The sequence below is a fragment of the Somniosus microcephalus genome, chromosome 11 (assembly GCF_052327205.1).
Source record: "Somniosus microcephalus isolate GS21.2 chromosome 11, FLI_Smic_1.0, whole genome shotgun sequence".
NCBI classification, from domain to species: domain Eukaryota; kingdom Metazoa; phylum Chordata; class Chondrichthyes; order Squaliformes; family Somniosidae; genus Somniosus; species Somniosus microcephalus.
Genome location: NC_140997.1, coordinates 224,894,823 through 224,910,994, shown reverse-complemented (window position 1 = coordinate 224,910,994; position 16,172 = coordinate 224,894,823). Strand labels below are relative to the sequence as shown.

The 16,172-nt window shown below is 49.7% G+C and overlaps 1 protein-coding gene across 3 annotated transcripts in view; it reads right to left on the bottom strand.

The window, feature by feature from the left end:
• Positions 1 to 11,919, bottom strand: part of hemk1 (HemK methyltransferase family member 1) — a 151,209-nt gene extending 139,290 nt beyond the window's left edge. The window contains exons 1-4 of one of the 3 annotated variants that reach the window (XM_086002048.1): positions 11,537 to 11,919; positions 5,927 to 6,414; positions 3,340 to 3,431; positions 2,717 to 2,810 (exon numbers count right to left, since the gene is read on the bottom strand). In XM_086002048.1, coding sequence (XP_085858174.1) covers positions 2,717 to 2,810; positions 3,340 to 3,431; positions 5,927 to 6,214 — 474 coding nt within the window. In that variant the 5' untranslated portion in view covers positions 6,215 to 6,414; positions 11,537 to 11,919. Of the gene's footprint in view, positions 1 to 2,716; positions 2,811 to 3,339; positions 3,432 to 5,926; positions 6,415 to 11,375; positions 11,491 to 11,536 lie in introns of those variants that run through there. The other 2 variants (XM_086002046.1, XM_086002047.1) reach the window with 2 other exon arrangements.
• Positions 11,920 to 16,172: the final 4,253 nt, after the last annotated feature.

Sequence of the window (16,172 nt, the reverse complement as noted above, 5' to 3'; positions counted from 1 at the left end):
CCCTCATCCACCCTCTGGTTACTTCATCAAAAAACTTAATCAAGTTAGTTATGATTTGCTCTTAACAAATCCGTGCTGGCTCTCCTTTATTAGCCCATGCGTGTCCAAGTGGCTGTTAATTTGCTCCTGGATTATTGTTTCTAGAAGCTTCCCCACCATCGACATTAAGCTGACTGGCCTGTAATTGCCAGGTTTATCCTTCTCCCCTTTTTTGAACAAGGGTGTAACATTTGCAATCCTCCAGTCCTCTGGGACCACCCCTTTATCGAAAGGAGGGCTGGAAGATTGTGGCCAGAACCTCTGCAATTTCTACCATTACTTCCCTCAGCAACCGAGGATGCATCCCATCCGGACCGAGTGACTTATCCACTTTAAGAGCTTTCTTGTACCTCCTCTTTATCTATTTTTATCTCATCCAGTATCCAGACAAACTCCTTGTTTACCGTAGCTTTGGCTAAGTCCTTTTCCTTGGTAAACACTGATGCAAAGTACTCATTTAGTACCTCAGCCATGCCATCTGCCCCACCAATAGATCTCCATTTTAGTCCCTAATCCTCCCCACTGCTCCTCTGTCAACCCTTTTATTATTAACTAGCTGGGGAGCCCCGCGTTGCGAGGGCAATTTTGGGGCGCGAGGGCAATTTTGGGGCGCTTGGTCTCCCTGCCCCTGTGTGTCCCCCCTCTCCCTGTCATGTCCTCTCCCTGCCCTATCCCTCCCTCCCCTGTCTCCCTCCCCTCGCCCACCCGCTCCCCTCCCCACCCCCGCTCCCCCCCTCCCGTCGCCCACCCCCACCCCTTCCCCTGTCTGTGTCCCTCCCTCCCCCGCTCCCCTCTGTCCCTCTCTCCGGCCCCTCCCCCTGCCTACCTGAGGGCCGTTGCCAGAGCGGGAATGCTGAGCGGCGGCCGGCGCCGGGAGCGGGCTCTCGCGGCCGGCGCATGCGCGGTCAGTGCGGCCGGCGCATGCGCGGTCAGTGCGGCCGGCGCGAGCGCCCCGCGATTTCCCGAGGCTCTCCCCCCCCCCCGCGATTTCCCGAGGCTCTCCACCCCCCCCCCCGCGATTTCCCGAGGCTCTCCCCCCCCCCCGCGATTTCCCGAGGCTCTCCCCCCCCCCCATTAAATTGTTATTTAATTCCCTAACACATCATTAAAATATTTACCTTAGTTCCCTAACACAGAGAAAGTGTGGGGGGAAAAAAATCGTGAAAAATCAAGATGGCGGCCACTCACCTCGGTTCAGAAGGATAAGGCCCGCCCACACACGCACCGATTGGTCGACCGGTCAGGTCACCGAAGCGTGGGATTGGTCAATCGTCGAGTCACTCGACACTCAACTGTAGGAAGACCTCGACGTCACACGGTCGCTAATGAGATGCTAATGAGCGGAACGCTGAACGTTTTTGGGATACCGCGGGCGTGACTTTTGTCCGGCCGAAACGTAAATACGCCGATGACCGGTCCGGAATCGCAAGCTTTCTTTTGAGGCGACGCGCGTGTCGGTACGCTCTGTAACTTCCAAACGTATAGAGACCAGGCGGACAGACAGACAGACAGAAGAGCCGCTTTATATATATAGATATGCCTATAGAAAACCTTTGGCTTCCCTTTTATATTAGCCACCAATCTATTCTCGTACTGTCTCTTTGTCCCTCTTATTTCCTTTTTCACTTCTTCTCTGTACTTTTTATATTCAGCCTGATTCTCCCTTCTATGAGCAAGCTGACATCTGTCATACGCCCCCTCTTTTTCTGCTTCCTCCTACTCGCTAACTCCTTCGATGATAATAATAACTAAAATATACTTTAATTCTCAGTTCATTTCTTTTTTCTCTTTACAGTTTCATTGGCCTCCTTTAGTTGCATTGCCCTTTCACTTCATGCAATGTTGTCAGGGCACTTAATTATCATTTTGGTACTAACACATTCAAGGAAAGATGACACTTAGTCAACAGACCTTAATACAGTGCAACACTCTTAACTTATCATCTTACATTGCTCCCACCACCAGTAACAGATCTGTAACCACCAGTATTTCACTCTAAGTGTGTTACATCTCAAAATGCTCACACCAGGCACAAGTTGCGTAAGGCATAATCTATCATTGTGATGTAGGTGGCTCTCATAGTTTGAGTGGAGACAGAGTACAAAAATAATTCACCCACTCACCATCGTGTTTTACTGAAAACCCGGTGACAACCAGTCACAGATTGCCACGTAAATGCTGCTCAAACGTGCACATATGTGCTTTGCAACAAGAACGTTAGGCAAACATCCATTTAATACAGTGCACAGGATTCGCTTCTGGTGACTTTCCTCACAACTTCCCTCTCTCGCTCTTCCAAAATGTTCCATTCATGTTCCCCTTATGTACCATCCTGCTCACCCTTGCTCTTTGCTGCATTCTCAACGCTCACTTCACTGTTGTCTACTCATTCCTTCCCAGGACTTCAACACCAGGGATCTCCGAAAAACCCTCAGCCTTCCAATCAATCTGCAGCCATTTGAAACCCAGACTGTGTGTCACCTAAGTACCTCTTTCTTGATTTATTTCATCTTCCTACAACACTTTTCAACCTTAGTGGTGTCCTACACTGAATGCTTTGGCTCTGCACTCGATTTATTTATCGATACAGAAATGCAGGATGCCTTGACGAACTGGAGCACAAAAACACGCCATGCAATCCCTCGAGACAATCCAGTGATTGAATGTACTTGGGTACCTCTGTTTCCGGTCTGGGAATAAAAACTGGTGGCTTCATTTTCAGGGTCAGATCACAGAAGTCCCACTCCCCGATCACATACTGCACGGGCATGCTAGGAGAGAAAAGAGAACACATCACTCAGGCTGAAAAATAAACCATCATTTACAAAGTCACTAATATATTCTTTCACTAAATACAAGGAATCCCCACAATGACCTGTGTTCCACCACTAGTGCAGCAATGCACCACTAGTGCAACCATGCGCCGCCAGTGCAACTGTGCGCCACCAGCGCAACTGTGCGCCGCCAGTGCAACTGTGCGCCGCCAGTGCAACTGTGCGCCACCAGTGCAACCGTGCCCTGCACTGAAAGGGAGTTCTGCTCTCTCCATTTCCCACATGAAGACACCCTGATTTTTGCCAGAATTGTCAATTGGAGAAGTGATGTAGAGCCTAGATGCATCCCCACAGTAAAGGAAGTAAAAGCTGCTGGGTGAATTTTAACAGGTTACCCTCGTACTGCTCAGTCACTGGGTATAAAGTGGTATTAGAGGAGGCCTGGGGCCAGCTATCTTGCCAGTAAAAGAGGGGAAAATACTTTTACAAAAAAGGAGGGAAAGGAAGTATTTTTAAAGTATCGCACTGTTGAAGGCGCCGAGAACACAAATCCCAGATCTTCTGCTTCTGCTCTGCAGTGAGCGGGCGAGAGAGGACCTCCTCTGCAAGGCTGTGAATCTGCAAAGAGCAGAGAGAAAGACAATTATTAAAAAGCGAACAAGATTGTTGAATAAAGATGAACGTGACAGTCGTCACTGCGCTCATTCGCCGTGCTAAGAACATACGAATTAGGAGCAGGAGTAGGCCATGCGGCCCCTCGAGCCCGCTCCGCCATTCAACCTACCTCTGATCTTCTACCTCAACTCCACTTTCCCGCCCTATCCCCATATCCTGTGATTCCCTTAGTGTCCAAAAATCTATCGATCTCAGCCTTGAATATACTCAACGACTGAGTCTCCACAGCCCTCTGGGGCAGAGAATTCCAAAGATTCACCGCCCTCTGAGTGAAGAAATTTCTCCTCATCTCAGTCCTAAATCGACCCCTTATCCTGAGATTGCAACCCCCTAGTTCTAGCCTCCCCAGCCAGGGGAAACAGCCTCTCAGCATCTACCCTGTCAATCCCCCTCAGGATCTTATATGTTTCAATGAGATCACCTCTCAAAAACACTTTGAAAGTGCTCTCCCATTAATCCCAGTCCCCTGCCCTTTCCCCATAGCCCAGCAAATTTCCCCCTTCAAGTACTTATCCAATTCCCTTTTGAAAGTTTCACAATACACTTAAGGTTCTGTTACACTACATAATAAGATTGTTCCCATCTAAGAAGGGTGATGATTTTTTAATTCATTCACGGGATGTGGATGTCGCTGGCAAGGCCAGCATTTACTGCTCATCCCGAATTGCCCTCGAGAAGGTGGTGGTGAGCCGCCTTATACAAATGAGTGGCTTGCTAGGCCATTTCAGAGGGCAGATTAAGAGTCAACCACATTGCTGTGGGTCTGGAGTCACATATAGGCCAGACCGGGTAAAGACAGCAGATTTCCTTCCCTAAAGGGCATTAACCAGATGGGTTTTTACAACAATCTGGTAGTTTCATGGTCACCATTACTGATACTATTTATTTAATTAACTGAATTTAAATTCCCCAGCTGCCATGGTGGGATCTGAACTCTAGTCGCCGGATCATTAGTCCAGGCCTCTGGATTATTAGTCCAGTAACATAAGCATTCTGTTACGTAGCCCTGTCTGTCCCTCTCTTACATTTCCATTTAGTACCGGTGTCTGTAACGCTGCTGTGCTTAGCTGTGGAATGAAGAGACCCAATTGGCATCGAGTGCGAAGGCTAGGGACCAGCTCCCCAAGTTTAGCTTGCAGGAGCAGGCGGCCTTAAAACAAAGACAGATTTGCAGATCCGCATTTTACTACACCGTTGTAGGGTCCCTGATGGCCAACTCAATTACACTAAGGATTGCAGCCAGCGCTAGGTGAACTACGCTCCTGCAGTGTAAAGCCACCTTTCATTCAACACCTCAAATTGCTTCCACTGCTCCCAACTCCAGTGTGAGATTACCAGTACTTCACTAGTGTTAAACAGCTCAAAATGCTGTCTCTGGACACAGCCCGACCGTCAGCAGGCAAAATCTATAACTGTGCTGACAGGTGCTTTTCACAGTTCAAGTGGATATAGTACAAACATTGCACACATTTTACTAAAAAAGACATGTTTTGAGCATGGAGATTTCACAAGGCCACTGATGTAGGAAAACTGCTAGGCACTTGGTCTGAGTATTAAACAAGGCTTTAATCGACTGTTTTACAACATGGAGATCTAGTTGTCCTTCACTAGTTCCTGTTTACAAAATGTCCTGAGCAAGCTGGGCCCGTGCCCGAGTATTTATACTCTCCCTGGACAGCGCCACCAGCAGGCCGCTCAGTATTATTCCATAAGTCATTTCTACATGAATGGCAAGATTCATGTCAGCCACCATCAATGTTCCCTCTAAGCTGCGCGGCAGCACAGCTGTCTGCCGGACCCGTGCAGCGCTATACCAGCTTTATAAATGTGAAATCTCACGCATGCGCAAAACTTTGAAGAGGCCTTGCGCCCCACCCCGCCCCCCAAAAAAAATGAGGGGGAACACTGGCCACCATTACACTATACTGCAATCCTAGTGACAACTTCGACGCCTAGGCATCAATCCTAGGCTGTTCAGGGTGGTGTCAGGAGGAACTTCTTCACACAATGGGTAGTGGAATTTGAGAACTCTCTCCCCCAAAAAGCTGTTGAGGCTGGGGGGGGTGTCAATTGAAAATGTCAAAACTGAGACAGATAGATTTTTGTTAGGCAAGGGTATTAAGGGTTACAAAGCCAAGGCGGGTGGATGGAGTTAAGATACAGATCAGCCATGATCTCATTGAATGGCGGAATAGGCTTGAGGGGCTGAATGGCCTGCGCCTGCTCCCACGTTCCTAAATCTCCCTTACAATTTTGAACACCTGTGTGACATCTTTACATCCTTTTCACATCCTCCAATCCCCCCTCATGTAGAATATACACAAGGATTTTATTCCCTTTAAGGCAACCAGCCAATTGCATCACATTTAAAAAGCATTTCAACGGACCCAAATCTCTGTTAGCTGTCTAATCTAGACTTCAATTTCATGATACTTAACAGTTTTTCCTCCAAGCACATGGGATACTATGTGTTCACTTGAGTGCTGTGGCTCCGATATTCCCTCCTGTTCAAACATCTTTTGCCAGTGGGTCACGCAGCTAGCTCCCGTCATTGTCTCATGCACTAATCTGCAAAGCTTCCTGGAGAGAGCAGTTGAAAAGGAGGCAGCCCCATGAAACGCAGTGTGTTCACCTCTGCTGCGAAAGTGTGACTGTGCTCCGAGACGTGAGGCCAAGCAGACACGGCATCCCGAGAAAACATTCGACCACACATGCCGGCTTCTCATCTTGTTGATGTTCCTTCCTACTTCTCTCCACGGCCCTGGCGTATTTTATCAGGGGGTCCTTGCGATACTAATTTTCCTCAAACTGTTAAATGCGTTGCTGTTGGCGGCACCTTGCCTCGTGTGAGGAGCTCATATCAATGGTTTCAATCGGGGGTCTGACCTGCCGTGTTCCTGTAATCCCCAACTTCAGCCCATGGTTACTGTGGAAGAAAGAAAGATTTGCATTTCTATAGCGCCTTTCACAACCTCAGGACATCCCAAAGCACTTTACAGCCAATGAAGTACTTTTTGAAGTGTAGTCACTGTTGTAATGTAGGAAACGCAGCAGCCAATTTGCGCACAGCAAGCTCCCACAAACAGTAGTGTGATAATGACCAGATAATCTGTTTTTAGTGCTGTTGACTGAGGGATAAATATTGGCCAGGACACCGGGGATAACTCCCCTGCTCTTCTTCAAAATAGTGCCGTGGGATCTTTTGCGTCCACCTGAGAGAGCAGACGGGGCCTCGGTTTAACGTCACATCTGAAAGACGGCACCTCCAATAGTGCCGCACTCCCTCAGTACTGCACTGGAGTGTCAGCTCAAGTCTCTGAACCCACAACCTTCTGACTCAGAGACGAGAGTGCTACCCACTGAGCCACGGCTGACACACATGGATGGAGCTCTAATAATGTTCCATTTAACCACTGCAGTCAACTAGTCCAACGTGAGTGTGGGCAACCTGTGAAGACATATAAAATTATACAATTTAAACAAACTTTTCTTTTAAAGTATAAGGGGGAAAAATTCAGTTGGTTAGCGCCTCCCGTTAGTGCCTTCAGGGGGTGCTAATGGGGTGCTAGGAACTGAGCGCCCGAGCGAGGTGAATTTAGCGCCGCTCGCGAAATTGACCAATCATTTTGCGGTGGCGCTAAACACTACCGCCACAATCTCCTGCGCCCACAGATCGTGACGTCAGTCAAGCATGTAATGCCCCGGACCGGATATTGAGTCACACCCCCTGCCTTAGTGCCTGCCGCTAGGAACGACAGGTAGAGGGGAACGTCGTTTTCAAGTCGTGAAGGGACTTGGGGAGCGCTATTTGAAGGCGGGCGCATCCTGCATTTTCTTGTCGGCAACATTTTTGGTTTTAACTAAGGAGTTTTGGCCCTCAGCACCACTTTTGAGGTTCCTAAGCGCCGAGCTCTTTCCCTGGGCTTTAGTGCTTCCAACACAATTGCTTTCGAGGTCTCTCCAGGCCGAGATGCAAGGCTGCAATGAGCAGGGTGTGGCTGGCCAGCAAGATGGCCCCACCCCTTTAAGAACTGGATGGCGCCAGTCTGTCTGGCTTCCATGGTAACGGACATCGCCTGAGCTTTGGTAGCGCTCTGAGGTAACGCCTCGCTCCCTGACGTTTGCGCCTTAAGAGATGTGTAGCGCCTGATTTAGCGCTCAAATCACCTCCAGGGGCGATAGAGGGGAATGTTGCAGTCGGAGGCGATAATTAGCGCCGGGCGCTAAACTTTGCGCCTGGCCGATATTAGCGCCCCAAAGTGGGCAATACCGAATTTTTCCCCCTAATAGTTAAAAATTCCTGGTGCACCAGAAGTACCAAAAATACAGTTTCTTATACAGCTACTGCCTCCCTACTCCGTGCTGCATATTGGAAAAAGAACTGATATAACTAATGCCTCAGATATTATGATAGAATAGTGGGGCACTCACTTATGAAGCAGAGCATAAGTCATAATGGGGGGAAAATTGAGTCGCCCCCCCTTCCCTTTGGGGCGCTAACTTCGCCGGGGCTACTTTTAGCACCCCCGTGGCCGAAATTGAATGGGAGCGCCCCAAGAGGGAAGCGGGGAGCTACTGGAAGTGCCCCGCCTCCCTCTTGGGGCGCTGTGAGGGAATATCGCGGCGCTGCAGCACGTTGCGCCGCGGTATAGCAGGCCTTCCTCTCCCTTAGGCCTTGCGCAGCGCGACCCGGTGCCCAGCTGGGCCCCCCGGGGAACGGGAGTGCCGGCAAAAGAGTGTGGCCCTCAAGAGAAGTGCCGGGCTCTTGGTGCGCAGCCGGCACCCCGCCGAGGGGGGGGGGGGGTGCTCAGGAGGCCAGGGACAGCAATGGAGGCAGGTGGCCAGCAAAAAAATGATCGCCTGGGACCTCGCCTTTAAATAGCGTCGCCCCGACCGCAGGTAGGCTCCCGACCCCGTCAGACATAGTGTCCGGCGGTAAGTCATGGGGCGCTACCGAAGATCACGGCCGGGGCGCGAGCGGGGAGCTGAATTTCACAGGTGGCGTTGGTGGCGCCTCCCCCAGGCGCTAGTTGCTTTGCGCCCTCTTAGGGCGCTAACAGGAGGCGTAAAGCAATCAAATTTTTCCCCCAATGACGTTTTGGTGCTTCACAGTGCAGTACTACCTGGTTTAGCACAGTACAACATTCTTGAACCTGATTTTTTATTATTTTCAACACCTTTCTCTGCTCCTTTTAAGTCTCCTAATGCTACACACAATCCCCCACCCAGGCGGGCAGGTTACCTACTCACAGGCCTTCGCCAGTGCCGCTTTGTAATTGGCTGCTGGGAGGTGTACAAGAGCAGCCTTCGTAACATTGCCTGCTTCCCTGCCTCTGCCTCAGCTCATCTGCTGGTGAAACCCTCATCCCTGCCTTTGCTACCTCCAGACTCGACTATTCCAACACGCCCCTGGCCGGCCTCCCATCTTTCACCCTCCACAAACTTGAACTCATCCAAAACTCTGCTGCCTGTGTCCTAACTCGCGCCAAGTCCCGTTCACCCTTCGCCCCTGTGCTCGCTGACCGACATTGGCTCCCGGTCCAGCAACGCCTCGATTTTGAAATTCTCATCCTCGTGTTCACATCCTTCCATGGCCTAGCCCCTCCCTATCTCTGTTACCTCCTACAGCCCTCCGTGATATCTGCACTCCTCCAATTTTGGCCTCTTGCGCAACCCCGATTTTAAATCGCTCCACCATTGGCGGCCGTGCCTTCAGCTGCCGAGGTCCTAAGCTCTGGAATTCCCTCCCTAAACCTCTCCGCCTCTCTCTTCTCCTTTAAGACGCTCCTTAAAACCTGCCTCTTTGACCACCTGCCCTAACATCTACTCATGTGGCTCAGTGTCATGTGGATCAGCCATGATCGCATTGAATGGCGGAGCAGGCTCGAAGGGCCGAATGGCCTACTCCTGCTCCTATCTTCTATGTTTCTATGTTTCGAGTATCAAATTCTGCATGAGAACGCTCCTGTGAAGCGCCTTGGGACGTTTTACTACGTTAAATGCGCTATATAAATGGAAAGTTGATGTTGTAACCTTCCTCCTTTTGTTGGTGAGCAAAGTTCCCCCCCACAGCCCTTACCCCCAAATGGTTCCCAGTGCTTTATGTCACAGTCTACAGGTCAGACATTTGTTGTGCAATTAACAAAATCAATGGCCTTAATGATCTGGACATTCTCAATTTATGGGCATGGCTAGGGGATGACTGAATAGAACTTTGTTCATCACTTGTCAGGAACAGGCTGGCTTCCCATAGGAATCTGGCCTAATACTTGTTATCCCACTCTATTCTATGGGGTGCCTCACTAACTGCAGATTGTATCAATGTCAGCAGACACAGATGATGTGACTCTCCCGCCATCTTTGATCAGTTTTCACTAAAAAATGAAGGGGATAGGAATTGTCATTGCTATCGATTTCAATGGGAATAAAAATCAGGCGGTTTCTGTAACATGCAATGCTTCAGGTCGATGGCATTTCATCAGAACGTTTACTCTGTTTCTCTCTCCACAGGTCCTGCTGCATGCTGCCAGCATTTTCTGTTTTTATTTTGGATTTCCAGCATCGGCAGCATTTTGCTTGGGTTAAAAAGCCAATGGTTGGCATGCACAAGTGCCGTGGGATTGTATGTCTGCACACTGAGCCCTCTCAACCTGATGGGCAATGGGCACCTGCACCAACGCATCACAACCTTGGTGCTATGCGATGCATCAGCCTGGGCTTTGGACTCCTGGGATGAGCAAGGATCGACTTCACCACCGCCACTGGGCTGCTCACTGACCAGGCCAGGGTCCATATTGCTGGAGGTTCCATCACATGACCTCCTGCCTCCAACCGCCCAGTCAAACAGCCTTTTTTCTCCCCCTTTCTCTAATATTTTTACAACTAATAAATGAAAAGGATAAAACAAATGAAAAAAAAACCACGCACAATTCTTTTGATACCTCTATGATTTTTCTCCGGTTGTTGCTCACAGCAGTTTCCAGGAGATTAATCTTTAATTTGTGCAGACTACAGGTCAATCCTGAAGGGTCAGCATCACGAGGAGCATGGCCAGTCAGGCGAGGTACAGCCAGGGATTTGGAGGGGGGAGGTTATGGAACTAAAACTCCTGTCACCAGTGGGTACCTTTCCAGACGGGGAAGAGGTGACGGAGAGGGGGAGATAGTATTGTGTGCAGTTTTGGTCGCCTTATCTGAGGAAGGATGTTCTTGCCACGGAGGGAGTGCAGCGAAGATTCACCAGACTGATACCTGGGATGGCAGGAATGACGTATGAGGAGAGATTGGGTCGATTGGGCTTATACTCGCTGGAGTTTAGAAGAATGAGAGGGGATCTCATTGAAACTTATAAAATTCTAACAGGACTAGACAGATTAGATGCAGGAAGGATGTTCCCGATGGTCGGGGAGTCCAGAACCAGGGGTCACAGTCTAAGGATAAGGGGTAAGCCATTTAGGACGGAGATGAGGAGGAATTTCTTCACCCAGAGAGTGGTGAACCTGTGGAATTCTCTACCACAGAAGGCAGTTGAGGCCAATTCATTAAATATATTCAAGGAGTTAGATATATTTCTTAAGGTTAAAGGGATATGGGGAGAAGGCAGGGACAGGGTACTGAATTTGGATGATCAGCCATGATCTCACTGAATGGCGGAGCAGGCTCGAGGGGCTGAATGGCCTACTCCTGCTCCTATCTTCTATGTTTCTATAGAGAGAGGGAGCAACTGAGGAAGAGGGGAGGAAGAGGAGGAGATAGAGAGAAGGAGCAGGGGAGGGAAAGGGGATGAGGGAGAAGGAGAAGGAGGAGGAGAGAGAGGGGAGAATGAGGAAACAAGGAGAAGAGGAGGGTGGGGTTAAAAAGCGTGGGAAAAAACGTTCTGCAATCCAACCTTTAACGTGACGTCACGGCACCGGTAGAACAAAATGGCAGCGCGGCCAGGCCGGGCTGGGTGACTTAGAGTAGAATCAGCGCAGTGAGCTTCCCCTCCCTGCTCCCTCTCAGCGAGAATCAAACCCAACCCTATCCTGGTGTACAGCCACCCCGGTTTACCTTCTTGTTTGGGGATTGATCTCTCCGTCGAGCACTCACACTCTCTCTCCCACTCGCCTCCTCCCGGGTAACGACCGCCGCTGTTGCTAAGGAGGGGAGGGGGATCCGTCCCCGAGCCCGCTCCGGCTGGAGACTCGGGGCACTCGCCGCGGGTTCCGCGTCACAAACCCAAGCCTGCAGAGAAGGTGCCGACAGCAGCAAGCGCTTATCTTTTATCTTGCTTTTCTTTTGCTTGCTCACTTTCTTACATAATATGACATTACATCGCATTTACAACACAGAAACAGGCCATTCTGTCCAATTGGTCCATGCCAGTGTTTATGCTCCACATGAGCCTCCTCCCACCTTTCTTCATTTAATCCCACCAACATATCCCTCTCTTTCTCATGTGTTTATCTCGCTTCCCCTTAATGCATCTGTGCTAGTCGCCTCAACTACTCGTTGCGGTTCCACATTCTAACCACTCTTTGGGGAAAGACGTTGCTCCTGAATTCCCTATTGGATACTTCTGATCTTTAATTTTTTTATTTGTTCCTGGGATGTGGACGTCACTGGCAAGGCCATCATTTTTTGCCTATCCCTAGTTGCCTTTGAGAAGGTGGTGGTGAACTGCCTTCTTGAGCCGCTGCAGTCTGTGCGGTGAAGGTGCTCCCACAGTACTGTTAGGGAGGGAGTTCCAGGATTTTGACCCAGCAACGATGAAGGAACAGCGATTATATTTCCAAGTCAGGATGGTGTGTGACTTGGAGGGGAACTTGCAGCTGGTGGTGTTCCCATGCGCCTGCTGCCCTTGTCCTTCTAGGTGGAAGAGGTTGCGGGTTTGGGAGGTGCTGCCGAAGAAGCCTTGGCGAGTTGCTGTTGTGCATCTTGTAGATGGTGCACACTGCAGTCACGGTGCGCCGGTGGTGGAGGGAGTGAATGTTTAAGGTGGTGGATGGGGTGCCAATTGTTGTAGTGTATGTACCTTTAAGAGAGAATGACTTTTACAGCTGCTGTATACTGTAGTACCGGCAGTGACCACACCTGTATATAAGCCTTGAGCATGCCTCTGTACCCCCAGTCTTGAGACTACCCTACTCCAGTAAACACCTGTTGATTGTTAAGTTACAGCATCCGTGTAGTTATTTGAAAACATCATACTTTGAGAATCACGGATCTAACAGTGGCGACGAGTGTCGATTCGAATCTACCTGCAACTCTGCATTTCCCTTCAAGGATTCGCTCCGGGAGGGCGGTGGAAGAAAGTTGAGGCCAGAAGCACGGGCGTCGACCACGAGCAACCGCCCAGTCATCCGGCAGAGAGTGAACCTCGCAGGGGAGGCTGTTGAGAGCCGGGCTTGGTTCCCCAGCCACGACGATCCAGCAACAGACTGACAACAGGTACAGCGCAGACCCTTCCCGGAGCCGACCGACGGCAGAGAAAAAGCCGAGCAGCGTCGACGGGTAAGAGAGAGGGTGAAGCGCACAGGGCGCAGCCGGGAGTTGAAAACCGAGCGGCGTCGAGGAAAAACAAAAACAGAGAGAGAGAGGGTAAAGCAGCAGCCGGGTTCAGGACTGAGCGGCGGAAATGGGAAAGGCGCACAGGAGAAGGCACAGAGCACAGCCAGGGCTCAAGGGCTGAACAGCGTCCGCGGGGAGAAGAAGGGAGAGCGCGGGAGACGCCATTGAGCCGCGGAGAAGAAGGGAGAGCGCGGGAGACGCCATTTTTAGAAGCCGCAGCGGAGAAGAAGGGCGAGCGCGGGAAGAAAGGAAAGCGCGGGAGACGCCATTTTGTGCCAGCGGAGAAGAAGGGAGAGCGCGGGAGACGCCATTTTTGACAGTTAAATCACACCCAGGGATGCCGAAGAGTGGCAGTATCTCTGCGTTCGACAATGAAGTCGAAGATTGGGCGACATATGTGGAACGCATTGAGGTGTACTGCAGGGCGAATGAAGTGCCAGATGCTAGGAAAGCACTGGTTTTGTTAAATTCCATGGGTGCAAAAACTTATGGCTCACTGCGAAACCTAATAACCCCAGAGAAGCCCGTGGATAAGAATTTTGGAAGCATAGTAGAAATCCTACAGGACCACTTAAACCCCACACCGTTGCTGATAGCAGAAAGATTTAAGTTCCACAAACGGAACCAGCATAAAGATGAAAGTAATGCTGAGTACTTAACGGAACTGCGCAAGCTATCGAAACACTGCCAGTTTGGAGTGGGACTAGCAGATACGTTAAGGGACAAGTTTGTGTGTGGGCTTCAAAGTGAAGGAGACCCACAATGATCCGACACTGTTTCGGGTATATGATTTGACGGTGAGGGGATGGCCAACACATGGCGACTCACTGTTGCCAGCATTCTCATCCAGAAGAGAACAGCTGTCAGTATGCCAGGGGACAGTGATGTGTGGATCCCGAGTGGTAATTCCACCCAAGTTAAGGGAGAGAGTGCTAAATGAGCTTCACGAAGGTCATCTGGGAGGGGTGAAAAAGAAAAGCCTTGCTAGGGCTTATGTGTGGTGGCCGGGGATCGATCAACAAATCGAGGACCTAACCAAGAGCTGCTCGGGATGCCAGAAGTCCAAAATGCACCACCACATGCCCCTCTACACCCATGGGAGTGGCTCTCCTCTCCATGGCAACGGGTGCATATTGATTTTGCTGGTCCATTCATGGACTCAATGTTCTTAATAGCAGTGGATGCTCACTTGAAATGGCCTGAGGTGATAAAAATGTCCTCGACCACTACAGAGAAAACGATTGCAGTCCTACGGACCATATTTGACAGGAACGGCTTGCCAGAGCAGATTTGCTCTGATAATGGACCACAGTTTGTGTCCGAAGAGCTTCGGAAATTTATGAGAAGGAATGGGGTAAGGCATTACACATCCGCCCCGTATCATCCAGCCACAAATGGATTGGCTGAGAGGTTCGTACAAACCTTTAAAAAGGTGATAAAGGCCATGTGCGATGATGAAATTCCACTACAGCATAAGGTGGACAATTTCCTGTTAGCCTACAGAAATGCGACACATGCAGTTACCAACCAGACCCCGGCCATGATGTTCTTTTAACCGAAGGTTGAGATCTCGTCTGGATTTGCTCAGACCAAATGTGCGAAGAAATGTTGAGGATAAACAATTCCAGCACATCAATGAGAAGCCAACAAGGAGCTTCACTGTAGGACAACCAGTCTTGGCCCGTGACTACCGAACAGAGAAATGGCAACCCGGAACGATATGCACAAGGCAGGGGCCATTAATGTACACAGTGGATGTCGGGGAGAACATTGTGAGACGCCACGTCGATCAGATCTTAGCGTCACAGGAACGAGTCAACCCCATGTCTCGAGTACCTGGGGATGAACCCGACATACAGGTAGCATCTACCTCAGAACCAGTAGCAGTGGAAACTGATGAACTAACCGATGAAAAGGGGCCAGAATCGCCTCCGCACCAAGAACAAGAACCTCAGGAAAGGCGCTATCCAGAAAGGATCAAGAAGCCGCCCCAAAGACTGAATCTATAAATGGACTATTTTTGTGTAATGTGCATGTTAAAGTGTTAATTGTTATTTGAATATTATGGGTACTGCTAATCTAAAAGGGGAGGAATTGTAGTGTATGTACCTTTAAGAGAGAACTACTTTTACAGCTGTATACTGTAGTACCGGCAGTGACCACACCTGTATATAAGCCTTGAGCATGCCTCTGTACCCCAGTCTTGAGACTACCCTACTCCAGTAAACACCTGTTGATTGTTAAGTTACAGCATCCGTGTAGTTATTTGAAAACATCATACTCTCAGAATCACGAATCTAACACCATTCAAGCGCGCTGCTTTGTCCTGGCTGCTGTCGAGCTTCTTGAGTGTTCCTGGAGCTGCACTCATCCAGGCAAGTGGAGAGTATTCCATCACACTCCTGACTTGTGCCTTGTAGATGGTGGAAAGGCTTTGGGGAGTCAGGAGGTGATGCATTCGCCTCAGAATACCCAGCCTCTGACCTGCTCTTGGTCCAGTTAAGTTTCTGGTCAATGGTGACCCCCCAGGATGTTGATGGGAGATTTGGCGATGGTAATGCCGTTGACTGTTATGGGGTGGTGGTTAGACTCTCTTGTTGGAGATGGTTATTGCCTGGCACTTGTGTGGCATGAATGTTATTTGCCACTTATTAGCCCAAGCCTGAATTTTGTCTGGTCTTGTTGCATGTGGTCATGGACTGCTTCATAGAAACATAGAAGATAGGAGCAGGCGTAGGCCATTCAGCCCCTCGAGCCTGTTCCGCCATTTAATGAGATCATGGCTGATCATCCAAATTCAGTACCCTGTCCCTGCTTTCTCCCCATATCCCTTGACCCCTTTAGCCTTAAGAAATATATCTAATTCATTCTTGAATATATTTAATGAATTGGCCTCAATTGCCTTCTGTGGTAGAGAATTCCACAGATTCACCACTCTCTGGGTGAAGAAATTCCTCCTCATCTCAGTCCTAAATGGCTTACCCCTTATCCTTAGACTGTGACCCTTGGTTCTGGACTCCCCTGCCATCGGGAACATCCTTCCTGCATCTAGTCCAGTCCTGTTAGAATTTTATAAGTTTCAATGAGATCCCCGCTCATTCTTCTAAACTCTAGCGAATATAAGCCCAATCGACCC